Source organism: Strongylocentrotus purpuratus, unplaced genomic scaffold (genome assembly GCF_000002235.5).
Source record: "Strongylocentrotus purpuratus isolate Spur 01 unplaced genomic scaffold, Spur_5.0 spur5_scaffold_1, whole genome shotgun sequence".
NCBI lineage: Eukaryota > Metazoa > Echinodermata > Echinoidea > Camarodonta > Strongylocentrotidae > Strongylocentrotus > Strongylocentrotus purpuratus.
The window spans coordinates 1,081,370-1,102,887 of NW_022145594.1; the positions used below are offsets into that span (position 1 = coordinate 1,081,370).

The 21,518-nt window shown below is 38.3% G+C and overlaps 2 protein-coding genes across 3 annotated transcripts in view; one reads left to right on the forward strand and one right to left on the reverse strand.

The window, feature by feature from the left end:
* Nucleotides 1–21,518, forward strand: part of LOC585712 (hormone-sensitive lipase) — a 63,277-nt gene that overhangs the window by 39,488 nt on the left and 2,271 nt on the right. For both annotated transcript variants that reach the window (XM_003727024.3, XM_785529.5), the window contains 4 exons: nucleotides 186–371; nucleotides 5,666–5,827; nucleotides 19,643–19,787; nucleotides 20,301–21,250. In XM_003727024.3, the coding sequence (XP_003727072.1) occupies nucleotides 186–371; nucleotides 5,666–5,827; nucleotides 19,643–19,787; nucleotides 20,301–21,250 (1,443 nt within the window). The remainder of the gene's footprint in view (nucleotides 1–185; nucleotides 372–5,665; nucleotides 5,828–19,642; nucleotides 19,788–20,300; nucleotides 21,251–21,518) is intronic.
* On the reverse strand, nucleotides 1,954–13,258 carry LOC373495 (WEE1-like CDK tyrosine kinase; the record flags this gene model as incomplete). Its single annotated transcript, NM_214631.1, is given in 2 exon segments — nucleotides 1,954–2,333; nucleotides 13,245–13,258. A coding segment is annotated over 1 exon segment (14 nt), but the record flags the coding sequence as incomplete, so codon positions are not given.

Below are 21,518 nucleotides of genomic sequence, written 5' to 3' on the forward strand. Positions count from 1 at the left end.
ATCGAAACAAAATGAATTCAGTTACAACATTTTCGAACAAAAGAAAAAGAGAAAAAAACAAACACAATGGACCAGTTCAATGATTTAAATTATTATAGCACCAAAACAAAGGAGTAGATAAAGAATTTGATGGTTTGACTGAGTGTCTAATGATTGTATTTCATTTTTCTTCTTTGTTATTATAGGAGATGTGCAACCTGATGGCTGGGTCGGTAGCGGTCAATAAGTTAATCCAGATTCAGCCTCATAACTTTGAGATGGAACGAAGCGACGGTGAAGGTGAGACAGCTACCATCACACCCCCCTGCGCTCATACAGGACCAGCTCCGGTTCAGATCAGATTACTATGCTTCGTAGAGAGAGAAGGGCAGGTAAGATACATTTAGTCACTTTGTTATACAAATAATTCATGTTTGCGAGGGCATTAGTGAATGTGCACTCCAGGCAGATTAAGTCAGATAAAGCTTATTATCAGGTCCATTGTGACTTAACCAAGTGCAGTGCATGTATGCATGAGCAGCATTACATGAAATATTTGTTTTATGAAATATAAATATATGCATTGCAAGTAGGCATTATGACTTTTAGTCCACAAGTAAGCAAAATACCTCATCAGAATGCGAAGAGCCGCAAAGTCGTTTGCCTTAAATGGCACCCCAGAACATAAGCATAGCCAATCAGTGTGGTACATGTTTCAGTGTGCGCATCAATGTCCTTGCCGTTTGAAACTAAGTGCATTTCATTGTTAATTATGTATGCGTCAGAGACATGCATCTCAGCCGAGCATTATCACTTTTAGCCGTTGGTTATCACTTTCTAAGGGGAATTTTTTTTAAAAGGTAGGCGAGCCTACACCAACACAACACAGACACCAGGGCCTCGTCTTATAACGAGTTGCAATTGATTTGAATGAGTCGCAACTTGAAATTATTCACAACTCCTATCTTGTATTAAAGTACGCAGTTGCGATTAATTTTAAGTTGCGGAAGACTTGAATCAATCGCAACTCTTTATAATACTAAGACAGCCTTTTTACCAATATCCATAATTGCGAATGATCCAAATTAATTGCAAGTTACTATTGATATCAATCACAAATAAGATGTGATTGATATCTACTCTTTATGAGATGGGTCCCAGTTGATATTGTATGTTATAAACTGAGTAGGATGCACTCCACTCCACGGCACCTGAATTTCTCCCATACTCTTTCACAAAGAGAGCAGTTGGTTCTAAATATACATTTTAGTTGGTGACTTTCCTCCATACAGGACCACTATCTAATGTCCTATTCAAAGAATAGAGTGTTTTACACTATAAAGTTTTTTCACTGCTTTTGTAGAACAAAAATTGAAGGCTTTAGTTGAACCCATGGACTGGGATCAAGCCCATGATCTATGATTCAACAGACAGATGATAACAACTGAGGCAAATCTTCTTTCATTTCATTATTCAATTCAATTCAATTCAATTCAATTCATTTATTTTCCTCTTTCAATCGTTCATATTTACAATGATATTTATATACATATAGATCAATTTGCACAATACAATACATTAAAAATATAAACATGAAATTGAAAGGGAAGGAGGGCCGACTAAAAAGCAGAGCTTGTAGGGTGTAAGCCCCCCTGTAAAAGTAATTATTATGAATTATTATTTTATGAGAAAAACAAAACAACAATAACAATAACTGATTCAGTAATACAACAAAACAAAAAATCATTTTTAAATACATACATGTTTATAAAAAGAAACAATCAAAGTTGCATAAAGTCACACTACAAATTATATTTGATTGGGGAATGCAATAGCCTAGTAACTATTCAGAAAAAAGGGTCCTTTTGAAAATTTGTATTGAATTACACTGTATAATATCATTTTTGGACCTGTAAAAAAAAAAGTCTTTTGTGCAAAAGATGTTCTATTTAATGGTAGGTGAAAAGATTCAACTAAGGGCGCGTTCATGCTTGATTTTGACGGCCAGAATCAGGCATCTGTTACGCGTTTAGTTTAAAACACGATTGCGTTCATGCTCACTTTTGTAGAATCACCGAAAAACGGCGATCACGATCGCCGATCGTAAACTCACAAAAAGATGCGTTTACAATTTGTAAACGCGTTTAAATGGGGTCAACGCACTGACCTCTAGTGGATCTACGTAGCATGCGCACACAGGTTTGCGAATCCAGCTGAAGGCCACCCAAGGAGAATTGCCTGGAGAAGTGAGCATGAACAGTGCACCGTGGAACTGCGATTACGATGAGCGTTTACGATGAGCGTTACAAATCGCTCATTCTGCCTTCAAAATCAAGCATGAACGCGCCCTAAGTGTGCAGGTTACTTTGCCCTTTCTCTTCGTCCTTTTCTCCTCTATTCTTTTTTCATCTCTTTCCTGTATTCCTTTTCTGCTACTCTCTACTTCTACTTCCATTCTTTGCCTGAATCTCTCATTATGACCCCCTTCCATTCTCTTTAATGAGCATAATGATTAATACAATTGAAATAGTAAACAAAAAACATTTTAATCACCCAGCATTCATATATATTTTGGTTTCATATTTAGTTTTGCTTTTACCAATACTATATTACATTGGTGATAATCTTTTGATCAGTGTAGCTGATTGTGTGATCACTCACTCCCTTTGTTTGAAATTAATGATAGCTCAATTAAGACTGATTCGTCACTGCTTCTATAGACATTGCTCACAGGCAGAGAGAGAGAATTTCAAAATATGATTGTAATTGATTAACTTCATTATTTACTCTGGATGGGTAACTTGAGCTCTCTTCATCATAGAATGAATGTAGGGCAGCAGACTTTATGGCTGCTGGCTAGTCTGCTTTTAATGTTTAATGTGCACCAATCACCTAATGAAATCATTTATGTACAGCTAGAATGAATAAAATAAACCTTACAGAAAAACAAAAACATTTACTTGGCATCCAATAGATTACATAGAAATGTTCAATGAATGCAAGGGATGACTATTGGAGCAGAATTGTATCGGTCTAAATGTGCGTTGTGGTCCAGGGATAAGTCCCCTGATAGTGAACCACAAGGTACACGGTTCAAATCCATGTCACACCACTAATGTCCTTCGGCAAGACATTCATCTACATTTTCCACACTCCACCCAGGTGATGTACATGTTGTAAACGGTATTAATTCTTTAAAGTGCAAGAGCGCTGTAATGGCAGCCATGTTAAAGCCAGGGTCATAATAATAGAGTGCCAGGAGTGGCAATGTGCCAGGTTATTGTCTATACATGTAGTTGCACAAATAAAGTCTGAAAGAATCTCAATATTCATAGATTGAAATAGATCGAACGACAGGATTTACACATTAAAATCCAAGATGATTGTGTCACCAGAAGCCAGATGTTCATTGACTATTTATTAAGTGCACTATTCATGGAGTCAATGCTCTCCATTCTCTCAGCTTCAGATGCTTAATCTTGTCAATGTTTGCAGAATTTACATGACTGTATGTACGGGCTTAGACTTGGAGACTCGGTTGCCTGTTTGTTTCATGTCTATTGAAGCAAATGAACTCATAAAATGAACATGTTTCTCAAAATAGCCTACAATCAGAAATAAAACCATCTAAACCCCATATATTCATGGGTAAGATGTCACACGCTTCATTTCAATTAAGGAAATGAGTCTTAACATGTTTCTGCCTGGATGGCTCTCTCTCTCTCGGCAATTTATTGGTAACTTGTAACCATGGCAACCTTTTAACAATAACAGTCTCCATGTACGTGCCGAACGGGCGAACATTTGTTTGTCCAATTGATCATAGGATGAATCCTAGTCATCTAAACGCAGCAAGGGGATTGATCGAGAGCCTCACATTTCTAGGTCGATGATGAAGACGATGAAAATAAGGGTGTTATTGTTCAGCTGTATGGGTAGATCTATGCACATCTTTATTTAGCCTAGCTGTGCGGAGTTAAAAATAAACCTGTTATCGGGTTTAATACGGCTTTTTCTGAAATGTGATTGTGTTAGAATGAAATTTCATTTCCTATTTCTAATGTCTGGGGGCTAGACTCCTGTAGGAGATACATGTAAACCTCATTGGAGATTCTTAAATAATACTGACCTGGTTGAAGTATATTTATTTTTGTCCATCCTTTTAGATTTTTGTCTACAACATTACTGAGTTGGTTTTGCCTACAGTATTCCGGTTGATCAGAGATACTATTTTATTATTAATTCAATGAAGTAGTGTAATTGGGCATTGATCTAAAAGTGTTTTTAAATGGTGTTTGGAATCAGAAGGGATTTAACTCAGTTCATTTCACACAGAACTCACTCTCTTCTGGCCCTAAGCAGACGATTCTGAACCACTTGTCAAATGTTTGAATATTTAATTTCATTTATGTCACTCTTTTTAAAAAACCTCAAAAGTATATACATGTTTGTTTGTTATGATGAACATAAGATAAAAGCAAGTGGGGATTCATAAAGGCCACAATTGGCTTGATTAGAATGATTCCCAAATAAATACATATCATAAACAAGATACAAACTTTGTATATAAACAAACAATGTATATTCTCAACAACAGAGGACAGAGGAAAGATAAAGATAAAGATAAGATAAGATAAGATAAGATAAGATAAGATAAGATAAGATAAGATAAGATAAGATAAGATAAGATAAGATAAGATAAGATAAGATAAGATAAGATAAGATAAGATAAGATAAGATAAGGTAAAGACAGTTACAGGAAGATAAGGAGAAAGAGAAGATAAGACGAAGGAATGTACAACTTGAGTTGCAAAAGTTTGTAGAGGTTTTCTAATTCGTACATCTTGAAAGGAAACTGTGCATTGTCTGTACCTACATGTTGAACCCCAATGAGATGCGTAGTGGAGAGAAGAGGGTTGATGGTCATCATGATTAAAATAGACTCTCCCCCTCTAGGCACAGGTGACTCCCAAGCAATAATAACATTCTGACTGGCTTCAAGGGGCAATAGTATGTAAATATTGACTGGGATAATACAAACTATATTGCCTAGCTACAATATATATGTGCACTTGCCCATACAGGTTCATCTAAGGACAAAAGTCCACGGAGGTCCTGGTAGCAAACTAAAGACAATATGACTTATAAACAATTTGTTAAGACTGTATTTAACCATCACTGTAATTGTCTATGCTCATGATTATTTATTTTTAGTAAATTGATCTGCAAACATTTAGCATTGAAAAAGGGAATATCAAATGTACACTGTATGGTAGATGCTTACCGGTAATGTTGTTTTTTATGAATGCATTCAAATTTTTTCAGATGTATTTAGTGAACAGGAATAAATAAGCTAAGAGCCTAAAGGATGGTAGTTATCTATAAAATGAGATATCGCCGATCCGGCTCTTGGCAGAAAAAGTGGTAAACCCATTCTATTTCTATATGTTAGTGCTGTAAATTATTATTGTCTCTTTCTCTCTCTTACATTCTCATTCTCTCTATCTCTATAAAAAAAAATAAAAAAATTCTCTCTCTCTCACTCTCTCTCTCTCTCCCCCTACTCTCTCTCCCCTCTCTCTCTCCCCCCCCCCTCTCTCTCTCTCTCTCTCTACCCTCTCCTTCTCTCTCTCTCTCCCCCTCTCTCCCCCTTCTCTCTCCCTCTCCCTCTCTTCCTCCCTCTCAGGGATGGTTGAATGAAGCTGAAGAGATAGCATTCCAGCAGATGGGCAAGAGCTCCAAGAAAGCCAAACAGAAGATAGAGAAACCTCCCAGCCCCATGTCCAAAGGTCTTCTTATTCACATACATGGAGGAGGCTTCGTAGCACACACATCAAAGTCACACGAGGTATGTATAACACGTAGTCCCGTTTGTGGGTTTATTTGTTTGTGATGATGTCTATTCCTGTCATTTTTAGCAAGGTACATTTTATTTTTGATTTCATTTTGCTTTAAGTTGCTAAAAAGTTTTTATGTTATGCATTCAACCTCTTTTAGCGTCTGCCTTTTTAGAAAGACCACTTGTCTGTAAAGACCGCATTCTACCCTGGACCTTACTCTAACCTTCTAACCGTCTAACCTTGACCCTGAACTAAGCTAAACTGTTTTTAAAGGCTTTTTAAGATATATGACACAGCAAACTGTAGTGGGTTATTTTATATAAAGACGTTAAGTATAATTTGCGTCACAATCCTGTGCATGTATTTCATAACCATGATAACACCTAGCTCAGTGAATGTGTGTAGGACAGTGGAGGATTTTTTGCGGCGATTTTCGGCCTCATATCTGAACGACCCTCAAAACCCCATTATGGCCCTATTCTTATCCCTATATCTTTGAAGAAACAAAGTCCAGGGGAGTGTTTCACAAAACTTGTCATCAGTGACAAACTACAGTTTTTGTTAAATAAGCTTGTGAAATCCTTGCTTCTGATTGGTTATCAGCAGATTTGTCACTGATTGTTGTCATTTGTCATTGAAAAAGGCTTTGTGAAACACCCCCAGAGCATGCACTATGTGATACAAGCTGCTGTGTTCATATCTAAAGTAGATAGTAAAGAATTTTTAATTTTTTTTTTTATTTATTTTTTTTTATTTATTTTTTATTGGGTACTCAACATAAAAGCCAACAGGCTATTTACAATCATGTACAGGAATGTGAAATGACAAAAATATCATGAAGACCACTAAAACTCAAATACTACTTTTTTTTAAATCTCGGCTTAACCTGTCATGCTTAGCTGCAATTACATATTCAGATTAAGACTTAATTTTTATCAAAGATATAAGCCCATGACATTTTGGTTTTTCTTTCTTAAATTTGCTGCAATATGTAAAATCTGGTACACAATAGGAAAATAAAAATTGATGTTGGTTACAGTGATCATGATGCTGGACTGCAGAGAAGACATGTATGTTCTTACTCATTCATTTTGGTTCTTACTGGTTCCTTCTGGTTCTGAGTGGTTTTTACTGGTAATCAACCAGAGGATTTGTGGTTTGGAGTCCATAACAATTTGGATATGTGACATTGCATTAGACGGGATTCCCCTAAAGCATAAAATGTGATTAGAGAAGTAAAGTGAATTTCATCCCAGAGCATTGTATTATAGAGGTAATGGCATATTCAGGGGGCTCGGGGGCACAATCCCCATCCCCCATGCCAATAAGAGAGTGAGAAAATGGGGGGGGGGGGGAGAATCAGAAATAATATCAGGAAGAAAAAGGGGAGGAAGTTGACCTTTTACTATTATATTTGTTTGCTTTTCTTTTTGCTTGTGACATAATTTTTTGGATGTTTGCATCCCCCCCCCCCTCCCTGCCAACCAGAGATACGTTGATATGCCTCTGAGAGGATGGCTGTTAAATATATCTCAATGTTACATGATGTAGAGGCAGGCAAAGGTGATTGCATTGCCCTGCCAACCCCTCTCCTATAGAATAACACTTTCAGCAGTGTTTACAGAAACTCAACCCTTCTCCAAGTTTCTTCCTGTAAGGCACATCTTTTATATCTCTTTGAATTCAAGATTGAAACTCCCTGGCGAGGTTCCCCTTTTTCAATTATCTTTAATGATTTTATTCCATTTCAATTGATTTGAGTCAAATAGCAACCAATCTTTACCAGAAGGGAAAAAATAAATTGTCTGATGAGAGATAGAAGGGGTCAACTCTGTTCCATAAGCAAAAGTTCAGTTTCCGTAACGTAATAGATGGATTGAGAAAAAGACAATAAGATAGAGAGGTATATATGTTGGTAGATGGGGGGGGGGGGGAGGGTGCAAGCGAGGGAGAGGGTAGGAGAGGGGGGAGAGAGAGAGAGAGAGAGAGAGATAAAGGAAAGGAGGGGGAGGGAGAGAGAGGTAAATTAGAATGTAGTTGTTTGGCAAGTGAGAATCAAAAGAAGTAGCTGCACGCACCAAATCTGCTTTGTATACAACTTGTCTATCTGCACATTTGTCATTATCAAAAGCTGTAGTTTGATACAGAAAACTTTTCATTGGTTGGGGTGATTAGAACATGTAATTTTTTATTTCTAACCAACCTTAATATTTAGAAGGCAATCTGTGATCCACTCCTGTGGACTCTCTCAAGCCCGGTGATTCTTCACTGGGTTTTTTGCTGCCTGCTGCCTCAAGATGAAGTCTTATTATGTATTATGTGAAAGAACCTTTCAAACTTTGTGGGTGGATCCATTATCATCTTGTTTCTGTAGGGATTTAAGTTTTCTCTCAGAATGACAAACTGTTCATTTGAGGAGAGAGATTTTCATCACCTTTATCCTTTTTAAAATTTGTTTTTTAGATAACTTTTACTCCCACACTAATAAGCTAATCTATCATTTTAGTCCAAAGAAAATTGGATCTATAGCTTATTATCTTCTCAATCCATCATCCTGCTTGCCCCCGCATCTCTTTACATGCTATTATGTCATTGGATATCTTTGTTTTGACATGAAATAAGGAAGATTCAGAGCAAATCTAGACCTGCATATTTACTTGCAGAACCTGTTTATAAAGACCACCAGCTGCAAGTAAAGACTTCATCTTATCCCTCTTGTGCAGTCTTCATATGCACGTTTCACTGTATTAACCTGTATAGAAAGACCACCTGCCATTAAAGGCCTTTCTTGTATCTCCCATGGGTGGTCTTTGTATACAGGTATCTCTGTATAATGGAACCTGTTCATAAAGACCACCTGCCAATGAAGACATCAACCCTTATCTCCCTGCAGCAGTCTTTACAATGTTGACTGTTTGAAAAGGAACCTGTATATAAAGACCACCTGCCAATGAAGACCATTCTTGTGTTTCCCATGAGCATTCTTTGTGTATAGGCTTGTCTGCAATAAAGGAACTTGTTCATAAAGACCACCTGCCCATGAAGACGTCATCTCTAATACCTCCCTGCAGCAGTCTTTATCTCAAGGTTTCTCTGTATCTACAGAATGGGTACTCTCTTTGCCTCAGAGCAATTCTATAGTTTCAAGCTACTTTGCTTATTTCTGTAGCCCTCCTGCATCTAATGTATGTTAATTATGCATTCAATATATTTGTTTAAATTTGTTCATTATCTGTATAAAATTATATACACTTAAAATATTGTATCAAACCATATTATGTTCATGAAAATGTATGATGAAAAAGAAAAAAAAGATGCAGAAACCAATAAATCAAATCAAAATCAAATCAAATCAAATCACTGTATTAACAGAACCTGTATATAAAGACCTCATCTCCTCTCCCGTCTCTCTCTCTCTCTCTCTCTCTTCCTCTCTCTCTCTCTCTCTCTCCCTCTCTCTCCCTCTCCCTCTCTCTCCCTCTCTCTCTCTCTCTCCCTCCCTCCCTCCTCCCTCTCTCCATCCTCTCTCTCTCTCTTTTTCTCTCCCTCCCTCCCTCCCTCCCTCCCTCCCTCCCTCCTCCCTCTCTCCATCCTCTCTCTCTCTCTCTCTCTCTCCCTCTCTCTCCCTCCCTCTCTTTCCCTTTTTGCAGTATTAGGGTTTCACTGAATTAAAGAGAACATATTTTATCTTCCTTGATCGATGTTTATCTCTAGGAGTCTCTGTACTGCCAAACTAGATACCGTCTGTGCCTTAGAGCAATTCATCTCATCACCCTCCCAATCTAGTCTCATGTATCAACCCTCCTAGCCACTAGATAACACTCTGCAATACTTCAAGAGCCTACTTCATACGTTACATGGTCAACCACCACCTCAGGAACATGCAATGTGCATGTGCATGTAGCAAAATGTGGTGGTTTAATACATGTAGTACTTACGCAGCTGTGTCTGTGTTTTATTAAAAGGCAATTTAATCTTTGTAATGAGGTCATTTGTATAAAAGCAGATAAATAAAAAACAGAATGGCTGAAGTTTGAATTAAATCGGACCAATGATAAGAAAGTTATGGAAGTTATGAATGTTTTTCAAAAAAACATTTTCATGACTCGGCGCGAGCGACGGTATAACACACATATAAGGTATAGCGGTTTTTTGAAATCTAACACGTACATTGTGCTTGAGAGCGTTTTCAGAGCCTCGAAATGCGTGATGTCACTGATGCCTAATGCGTGACACATGGTAGCTCTGCAAGTATATGAGATCACTATTAGTCTGTGGGAACACAATTTGAAGAGCCCATTCCTATGATGATTACCGAGCATATTTTGCAGTTTGAATGAATTTGATAGGATTGAAAAATCTCTTTTGAATCTAAATGAACCAGGGCCCCATTTCACAAAACTTGTCATCAGTGACAAATGACAGTTTTTGTTAATATGAGCTAGTGAAATCCTTGCTTCTGATTGGTTATCAGCAGATTTGTTACTGAAAAAAGGCTTTGTGAAACTGGTCCCGGGTGACCTGAGAGCAGATTCTAAAAAAATCTGATGCCATGAAACCTGTTGGGGGAGGCCCTTCATAATGGGAAACAGGAATAAAGTGTCAACTGTACACGTAGATGTAGATATACTAGAGAGATGGCCTTTCTGGACAGGCTCAGCTTCACTTATTTATAGTCGGGTAGTCTTTGGCAAGGCATTTATCTACATTTGCCACTCCATACCCCAGAGATAAATGGGGACCCGGTAGGATGACTAAATTATTTGTGTTAGTAATTGCCTATGCCCTAACAGTGACTATATGGTAGGAATGCTCCCCAGGGAGTGGAGAAGGTGCACATTGTGCGTGAATGAATCCAATGACTGGGGTAATAATATCTGTAAAGTGCTTAGAGACAGTATTCCGTATTACTGGTAAGCGCTATATAAATCCAGATTTGTATTATTATTATTTATTGAGAGATGGCCGCTAACAAAAGGTTACATTGTAGAATGATCTGAGGGGAAACGAATCCTAATAATAGTAATATAAGTGACATCATGACATGTATGTTGTTGGTTTGTCAGCTAAAATGGTTTTGTTTGTTCACATCCTCCTACGCCACTACTTGAGAAATATTTCCTCAAGGGATTTTACACGAAGCAGCAGATCATAAAGAGATCAAGTCCCTTACCAGTCTTCTTGTGACTGTGCTTCAAGGAAAATTTCCTTTTCTGATTTGAATTCAGATTATTAAGTGAGCTTTGAGTGGCAGTATAAATATGAAGGGTTGCATCCGGCTGAATGTATGGTCATAGCTCTAGGATATGAGTTGATGGACAGGACTTACAATAGGCCTGCCTTCACTAGCTCGAGATTGCCAAATATCCTGCTATTTGAACTATCACGATCGCAAACTATCCAGCTAATTTGCGTCTTCATCAGCCCGAAGTTGCAATTAGTGGGATATTTGGTCGGGTTTGTCATCCCAAGATATCTTAGGATAGTTTGCAAAATATCCCACTATTTGGCAAAATATCCAGCCATTGACTTGCACTATGCGCAAACGCTGAGCAAAATATATCGAGCTAATTTCTCAAGGTCGAGTTTCAAGTTTTCGAGGTCGAATCTCGATGAAGATGCAATTTGTAACTTCAGGATTATTTCCCAAATCAGAAATAGCGTGCTATTTGGCAATCTCGAGATGATGAAGACGCGTCTAATAAGCCGTTCATCTGTTACCTTTGACCATCCTCCAGGGGTAATTTAAAGTCGTGTCTTGGTTGCTCAATATCCCATATATCAACTGTAAAAATCTTGCAGTTATTTATTGTTCCAGGTTTGTGCTGTATACTTTGCTTTATATGACCACCACAAGTGATGTTAGCAATCGTCTAGGTTACGCGGCTAGCCAATGCTCATGTAAATGAAACTTGAAGTGAGTGCTTTCATGGAAATATTTTGTTATGGTGATATTATCCTACATGTTTTGTATTACATCTTCATTGCTTCTGACTTTTAAGGATTAGAATTGCCTTTGGTTTGTTGGGTTCTGATCTTTCTCCAGTCTGTCTGGGAGTTACAATATGGCAATCACTTGCCCCCCCTCCCCCCCCCCCCCCCCCCCCCCCCCCCCCTGGCCACAGAAAGAAGAAAAACAACAGGAGAGAGAACAAAAGCAAAAAGACTTAGAGGAAATAAGGGTGCAAAAATAGTATAGAAATAATGACTGCTATGAGAGACATAGTTGTTCTTATACGTTCAAGGGGAGTTTACATCACGTGCTATCGCCCCGAGGGGTGCCGAGGGGTGATAGCACGATGTAACCTCCCCAAGGGGCTATAAAAACAACTATGCCTCAAATATTAAAGCAGTCATTATAACTTTTATATACCGAAATGGGTCATACATGTGCGACTCACCAATCATGGTAATCCAGTTTTTTTACGCTATTGAGACCTAGTCTTAATAGGGTGTCTGATCTCGCACACTCGAGTTTGAGTGCTATTAATAGTCTTGTGAATGTTTACTTCATCCACCGAGTACAAACACCCACCCGTGCACAGGAGGTTGCCGGTACCCCCTCCCACTATAGTTTGCCATTACAGAATCTATTTTGACACTTTACAACAATTCCTAAAGCCTTGAGCAGAGCCTAACTCTGTCAGTCTCCAGTCTGTGTACAATACAGAGCCTATGCAGTATGCTGTCTGTCAGCCTAGTCTCACAGTGCAGACAGGGGTCTGTGGCTGCAGACTACTCCCAGGCCCTGGTTACTGAGATGAGTGTTGGTGAGCTGCAGAGCTTGAATGCTATCAAGATGACTTTCGGTTGTCAGTATCATGAAAAGGAAATTGAGATATTTTTCACCATCTTCATCTGACTGGTATCTCGCTCATGATCGATCTTCATTACCACCCTCTTCATCATCCTCTTCATCATCCTGTAAGTGATGCGCTTCTTTTGTGCCTTGTCCGAATGACCTCTCATGTTTTTGAGTGGTACATTTACACCCAGCTCCCTTCTCACCTAACGCAGGGAATATTTAACCTATTTTCCTCAGGTAGCGGAAATCAGACAGGCCTGTGCTAGAAATTCCTTTGTTTTTCTTAATTATCGCCCGCAAAAACTCATTCTAGAAGCTGTAGGGACACATGACATCTACTGGAGCCAGAAAGGCTTTAACTTCTGTTTTTTAACAAAGAGCTAACACCCCTCTGGCCCTCAAGAGATAAGTACAAATCAAGTAAAACGCCATGGGCAGGGTAGTGGTATCATGTACATGTATGTATTTTGAATGCAAGAAAACTAGTTTTGGATTGTCGTGTTGTGATCGTCCTAGATTGTGCTTGCTTAGCTTACTTTCTCATAACATGATAGCGTCTGTTTGGAGCCAGAGGGTGTTGTTCCTATCCCTTTATCACTGTGCTAATGCCCTTTTGGCTTTGACGAGATGATGTGATGAGAGGGAAAAGGAGAAGAGAAAAAAGAAGAGAATGTTTTGTTGAAGGTAAATGGAGAACCAGAGTGTGTGTTGGTGAAGCAAAGCAAGAGATTATAGTATAGAGGTTGACAGAGAGAGGGGGAGGGGATAGGGAGGAGGTGGGGGAGGGAGACGGGGAGAGAAAGAGACAGACAGAAAGAGAGAGAGGGAGAGAGAGAGAGGGGGGGGGGGAGATGAGAGGGAGTGGAACGAGGGAGTAGAGGGAGGGGGGGTGGGGGAGACAGACATAAAGAGACACAGAATAAGAAAAGAGAGGGGGGAAGAGTTAATGTATTAGTTCTGTTATTGTCCTCTTGGTAATAATTGCAGGTTTAATTTCATAGTTTGGTTTTACAGTGTATTTACCAACCATATCAACTAAATTTTGAAATTGATCAAACTTTAAAAAAAAAATTGAAAGCGGTTACTGTGCTTACGTGTACGTGTATATCCAGTTCTAGACTATTTGTGCAGTCAAGGCTAATTTGAAATTCAGCCATTATGTATTTTAATTACTCATATTTGGTGACAAATTTGATATAGTTCTCTGTTTTGAGTAGCTGTTATCATATTTCTGCAGGTATCTCATTCGGATACTACATGTAGTTGTACTAGTCACTCAATACATCTAAAGGAGCTATTGGTTTGTGTGTGATACACCCTTTCCCAATCACTTCAAAACAGTTCCTCTCCCAGTGCAATCGCTTGACCGGAGCTCTACTGAATCGTTATCGTTGATTCTTCCCTTTAAACTCTTGTCTCTAGTATTCTCAATGGGATAGCCAAGTGGTCAGCTCAGCTTGAGAGAGGTTTGAGCGATAGCCCAGAGGCCCAATTTAAGGATTTCTCTTTCAATGTTTTTATTCTAAAATCAAGTACGACATTGACAAAAATACACTTTAGATTCACATGGAACAATACAGACCATAATCATTAAAATATTACTGTGATTGTAGGTTCAGCGACTGTCTGACCTTTTATCAAATGGAAATGATATGCCTAGGGGTGTTTCACAAACAGCCTTTTCACACACAGCTAAAATTCTATAAACATGATTAGTATAAACGTGTTTTGAACGTGTTTAAACTAATCACGAGCCTTTCACACACAGAAATTTCGTTGCGATCGTTAATAGTTTCGTGATTAACTACTGCTCGTAAAATGCGCAGTAGTGCCATTGCGCATTGAAGGTCATGTCATGTCAATCAAAGCGCACGCTTCATCCAGTTTAAACACGTTTAAACACGAATTTCCTTTCACACACAAAATGTCAAGCTCTCTAGATACGAACTTCGTATCTGCAGCCTGCTTTTAGGGGCGTATGGATCGCGACTTCGTATCTATCCCAACATCGTATAAACGATGTTCACACTGGGAAATTTTGTCTATAAACATGTTTAAAACTGTTGAGTGATTCTAATCATCTCTAGATACGATGAATTTTAGCTGTGTGTGAAAAGGCTGTTGATCCCAAGTTGATTTTATCTCTAAGTTAGACTTAACAATTATGGAAAGCCGTTAGCATCTCTGAAAATATTTTGTACAAGTTATTTCAAAGGGCATAAAATGTTGATTCAAATCATTCATATATTCTATTATCAAGGAGATTTCATGTTCTTGATGTGAAATTAACGAAAAGTCTAAAATTCTGGAATCTTTGCCTTTGAATAATATTTTTCTAAAGGCTACAGATGTTTGTTCATAATGTTTAAGTCTAACTTAGAGTTAAGGTCGACTTAGGATCTTTGTGAAACACCCCTCGTGTCTTGTGTATGCCCTGCTATCCTATGATTCTTATGAGGCACTTCTAAAATCTAAATAAAGATTTATAATTGAAGATTCTTCTTTTCTGAAATGCCATTAAAAGGGCTAATGTGTACGGAGGATGCTGAGCTAGCCAGACAGCCAGTCACCCTCAGGCTGTTGTATTAACTCAAACCTCTACACTAAATTAGACCCATATTCAAAGGCCTGTTTTCATCAGACCAAGTTGGCCATATAGCCCGCTCTTTTGTTACAAATCACGTTTTCATCAGCTCGAGCTCGAGCTCAAGAAATATGCTCAGTGTTCACGCATACTGTAGTGCGAGTCTTTGGGCTAGTGAAGATGGACCACAAATGGCGGGCTAATTTTGCAAACTAGCCCAAGATATCTTGGGAAGATTTCCCGAGCAAATAGCCCGCTAATTTCCCGGATCAGAAATAGCGGGCTATTTGACCAACTCGGGCTGATGAAGACAGACCTATAGGATGTAATTCCACTCTACATGTTAGTAGGAGGGTTCAGCTGATTTTCAGGGCAATCATGTTAGCCTACATCAAGAACTCTTCAACGTAACATTCAGATTTAAGAGACATGGATGAGGAGCTGTAAACAAAACTCTTCCACATTTAACATTAAAGGGATCGTTTAATAATGTTAAATCTGAGATGCACGGCCCGACATGTTATCAGTGTCTGTGATTTGGTGTTATATTGAAGCCCTAAAAAAAATTGCGCTTCTAAATGATCATGAAGTGCCTCCAAAAAGTAAAAACCTCTGAGTGACCGGTTTTACCATACTCGTTTTCCACAATAGACTGTAGTGTTATGAAAACCATTTGGCAAACGCAAAATTTGATTTTGATTTTCAATCATAAATATCTTGATAATCAGACAGGCGATCGGCTTGTAAAAGTCATGGGGTTCCTGACTGACTTAAAGGTTTACAATTACCATTGCAGCATGAGCTAAATCAAGGATTTTTTAAAAGGATCTAAAACGAAGTTACCGGATCCCTTTAAGAGACGTATAGTTACAGAGCAGTAAAAAGAACCACAAATACGTGGGTGTAATAAGGAATGTATAGCTCATGAAGCAACAAACCTTAAAAGGTCTTCTTTTTTGTTAACAGAAAGAAAAAGCAAACATTGAACATTTGAAATAAGCTTTTGTGGTGAAATATCAATTTCATAAATGCAAATAAAAAACATCTTGTGAAACAATGTTTTTCTATCAAACCATGGCAGAGCTTTTAGTTTGCGTAAAGCCTCTCTAAAGTGTTGGGAGCCCAACAAGTTTGATGGCAAACATCACTTCAATTGTATAATGAATTGAAATAGGATATCGTTAAACACCGACTTCTGCAAGGATTTTTCAGAATAAATGTGTTTGAGGATGAATATTGATAAAAGAATGTACAAGGTAAATACTTGAGGTTTCCTGCATACAACACAAAACCCAAGTTTGTTATTCTTTCACCAATATTTGTCTTCAAACGCGTTTGTTTTGAAAATCCTTGCAGAGCTGAGTGTTATATGACATCCTCTTTCACATCATTACACAATTTAAGTGAAATTTTGCCATCAAATTTGTTAGCGAATTTGGGGCTCCCAACACTTTAGAGGGACTTCAAGGCACAAATGGGGCCAGTCACCACGAAATGAGTCCAGTGTCGCATTAGGCTCAGTCGTAGTAATAGCGATGTATAGTGTGTATGTACTGAAAATTGACCCACCTACCACATTTAAGATTTTTCCAAAGATTGACTTATTATTTCTTTGTTTGTTGAAAGTTTCATTGAAATCGAATGATGGGAAGTGTGTTGTTGCTATGTTGTTGTTGACCAGACTATAATATGTTACGCATCATTAACTTTACACCTAATTATCTCAAAACTGGGTAATCCCATTGTTATAAAGTCCAATTAGGTTTTTGTTCATATTTCTGGATATAATTTATCAATTTTAATGTGTGACCCCTTAATTTAAAGCTTACTTAATGTAGATTCATATAATACTTAAAAACAGGAATAAAATTTTTGACCAACTGGACTCATTTCGTGGTGACAGGCCCCAAATATCTCATTTAGGTAACATAAAGACACATCTTTTCATGAGTCTTGGTTTTTAATCAATATTCATGCAACAAATGAAGGCTATCTTTGCTCTGCCTCACCATGCGTTTATATGTTGCTTGAACAAAACCTCAAAAACAGCCTTCCATGGTTATAAACATTTCAATCTGTTATGATAGTCATAATTGATTGAATCATCAATGAAACAAAATACATATTGGTGTCGGGGTGACCAATAAATCCTTCCTGAATATGTTTTGTTTTCTAATTAAATCCAACCATTCCCAAGCACATGTAGAGATTATTCTTTCATAAGTGTATCCAAAACAATCAGGAAATCTATGAAATTTCTTCTCATTAATTTTCTCTTCTACTAGCACTATGCTTTAAAGAGAATGTTGAGTTCTGGGAAAAGGTAAAAAAATAATTTGTGAGCGTTATCAATGTTATTATGCAAGGGTGGAAGAACATCAGATTAAACATGTTCCCTGAAAAGCATGGCTCTTCAAATGCCTTCATATTCTAAATACGACATGAAACATCGTAAAAATTGGGGGGGAAGGGGGTAGGTTTTTTTCGCCATGTGCTCGTGCAGTCCCATATGCATCATTCTGTGTACAGTGCTTGTAACTTTGCCAAGATTTGGCCAAATTCTTATCATTTTGATGATTCCAGAACCTTGCAATACACACAAATATATACTAGATGATCAACCTTTTCTGATAGATTCCACACTGTTTTTTTCACAATGCAATCACGTGACTAGAACTTAACTTTATCTTTAAGTAGTCGAGTGAATTGCTTCAGGTTTAGTAAGATATTGTGTTTTGTCTTCACATTGTTGTAACATGCCTTTGAACACAGCCCTATATATTCACATTCTTACTGGCGCTATTTGAATTTTGTCAAAAGTTTTTACTCCAGTTTAAAAAAAAAAATTAATCTCAAGTTATTCCTTAGTTTCATGTTGTACTATTGTACTAAGCCTCACTGGGAACTACGCCATACAAGTTTTTATAAACTCCAGAGAGGAACCATGTTTGCCTCAAAGGAGGCTTTGACATTTTTACAAGATTGCAAGGATGTTTAGGAATTGACAAGAAAATACAAGAGAGAAGACCAATTATCAAGATTTCAATTTCATGAATTTAATCATGCTAATGACATAATGTCATCATCGCCTGTGGGGGAATTCCCTATGCACTGACTCCCATGTGTTGATGTGCCTATAGGGGACTTCCCTATTTACCAAGTCACATGTGATGATGATGATGATGATGATGATGCGCCTATAGGGAAATTCCCTAATCACGGAGTCCCATAGGCTGATGTGCCTATAGGGGGAATACCCTGTTATTTGAGTCCCATGTGGATGTACATGTACTTTCAATGCTTGATTTGAGGACAATTGAATTCATAGGATTATTTGAAATGCCATTAGCATTGTATAAATCTATGTCTGCTTTGTAAGGGGTTTAATGAACTTCAGTCTACTTGAAGCAGAATGATGAAAGGTATATCAAATGAGGAGAGAAAAAAGAAATAATCTATACATTTAGTAGGAGAATGAAAAATGAGAATAGGCAAAGAAGAAGGATAAGGAGTTACATGTGAGGATGAAAAGAGAGAAGAAAATATGAATAATGAAGAAGCAGAGGAAGATGGTGTATATTAGATTATTAGAAGGTGTCCTGGGCCCCATTTCACAAAACTTGTCATCAGTGATGAATGATAGATTTGTTACAAGCTATTGAAATCCTTGCTTCTGATCGGTTATCAGCAAATTTGTCACTGATTTTTTGTTGTCATTTGTCATTGAAAAAAATGTTTGTGAAACGGGTCCCTGGTATAGTGGTTCACTCATTTGATTCACTTGAATCTCAATCCAAGGGTAGAATCTCAGCCCGGTACTAATGTACTTTGGCAAGACATTAATCCACACTCTGCCCAGGCACCCAGGTATGAATAGGTACCAGGGCTGCTGGGGTAATACTAATTGCAGGGCCCTCGGGAAGAACAGCATGAATTTTTTATATTTATTTATTCATTCATAGCAACCAAAGGGTTGGATTGATAATACATACATTTTCAACATGGTTATGAACATAATTAAATTGAGTACAATAAAATTGATAAATTATGAAAATAAATACATGTAGATCATTACAAAGAACATTACAAATCATTCAGTTATATCATATTACAAATAAATAAATAATTACAAGAAGAAAAAAAAAAGAAAAAAAAAAAGAAAAAAGAAAGCTGATGAGGGTTTCCTGAGTAGTCTGATTTTGGTTCTATGACAAACATGTTGGTGACAATTGCTACATGGCCAATTTCCTATACCATACCGAATTCTTGACATCAACTCTGGGTAAAACATTATGCCGAAACCTAACCCCAACCTTAACCTAAACCCTAGCCCTAACAAATGCTAGATTTTGGAAAACCACCCATCATCTTGGTTGATGATCTTAATAACGTTTCTATTTACTGATGATACTTTCTTGTCTTCCATCATAACAGATCTATCTGAGATCGTGGGCCAAGGACTTGGGTGTACCTATCGTCTCTATAGACTACTCTCTGGCTCCTGAACAACCCTTCCCTAGAGCCTTTGAAGAATGCTTCTTTGCCTACGCCTGGGCCGTCAAGAATGCACCTTATCTTGGTAAGATTTGTTATCATTAACTTCTCTTGTTTAATTTGTGTACTGCTGGTCGATCCTTCAAATCTAAAATGTACCTTATTTATAGTCATTGGTTGTGTCTGCTTAGTCATATGTATTCTTTTAAATGAAGATCAGCCTTCATGTATTAAAAGAAACATAGGATTCTCTCGGCTCAGAGTTCTCACAAAGGTAAATGAGCTACGATCAAGTTGTATGTATTACAAGATTGATCTAACGCGGAATTGCACAGAAATTGTTTATAGTTTTTGGTCAAGTGCACCTCTGTACCTGAAAGCATCCATGCATGTACATGAGAGGACTGGCAATACTTCAAATGAATTTTCAAGTTATTTGTTGTGTTAACATTGTAGGGTCTTGTTATTCATTGTCTTTATATTCAACATTCATTTTGTTTATTCTGTTGGATCAAATTACTTTAAGAAAAAATTAATCTCAAATTATTCCTTTCATTTTGTATGATTAATTTTTTTATATTTTTAAATTTTTTTCTAGGATCGACAGGAGAGCACATCTGCCTGGCAGGAGACAGTTCTGGTGGTAACCTCTGCACAGCTGTAGCTATGAGGGCAGCATCCTACGGTATCCAGGTACCCGATGGGATCGTCACCATGTATACACCCTTCGCGGTTCATCACTCCGCATCCCCATCCAGACTACTGTGCCTTCTAGATCCTCTCTTGCCGTTTGGGGTTCTGATGCGATGCCTCTCGGCTTACGTTGATCTCAAGGAAGAGTTCATGACGGAGGAGAAGGTGACGTCCATGGTGGACAACGCCAACGATCGTATCCTGGGATCCCCGAAGAGGTCTTCCATGAAGTCAGGTGAAGGTTCACCGGTCGTTGGAGAGAAAGAAGAGAAGATTGAAGAGGAGGAGAACGGTAACAGTACTAAAGTGACCACACCCACGACAACGAAGGAGGGGGTCAACGGTGACATCATCGTGCCACCACCATCGGACAGCGTCTCTTCGTTCATGGAGGAGGTACCTCCAACAGACATTGAGAAGTTAGAGCAAGTCAGTGATGCCATTGACAATGCAACGATAGGTCAAGGTGACGGTCAAACAGACACCAACGGTGAGCAGTCCAGTCCTGAAGCCATCGCCATCTTTGACCCTTCTCATCCTCCCAATACAGCTGATCATCCAAACAGTCTTCCTGCAGACATAGATGCCATCTCGTTGGACTCCAAACCTGAAGCGGATCGTGAGGAGGAGGACGAGGAGGACTCCGTGCCTCTATCACCAAAGAGCAGAGAAGATCTCCACCTTGATCTCAAAGAGGAAGGATTAGCAGGAGATGAAGAAGTCCAGACACCCACGTCCTTTGTGAATTCCCCCATCAGGGTGTTTAAGGACGCCCCTATCATGAGGAATCCTTACGTGTCGCCTCTCTTCTCCGATGAAGAACTTCTCAAGGGCCTTCCTCCCGTCCACATTATCGTAAGTCACTTCCTTTCTTAACCAATTGTAGGGTGCCATGTCTTTGGACAGTTGCCATTTAACCTTCAAGAATTAAGATTTGACTACTACTGCTGCCATTGCTGCTGCAGACTTTGCTGCTTTTGTTTACATTGTGAAGCCTTATCAGCATCAGTGTTGTTTTTCCTGATACACCTGCACTAGACCAGTTCGTAGTTAGCACATGGGTCATATGACCCCAAATTTCCACATATCTTTTAAACATAGATGAATCCAACTTTGTGCCTTT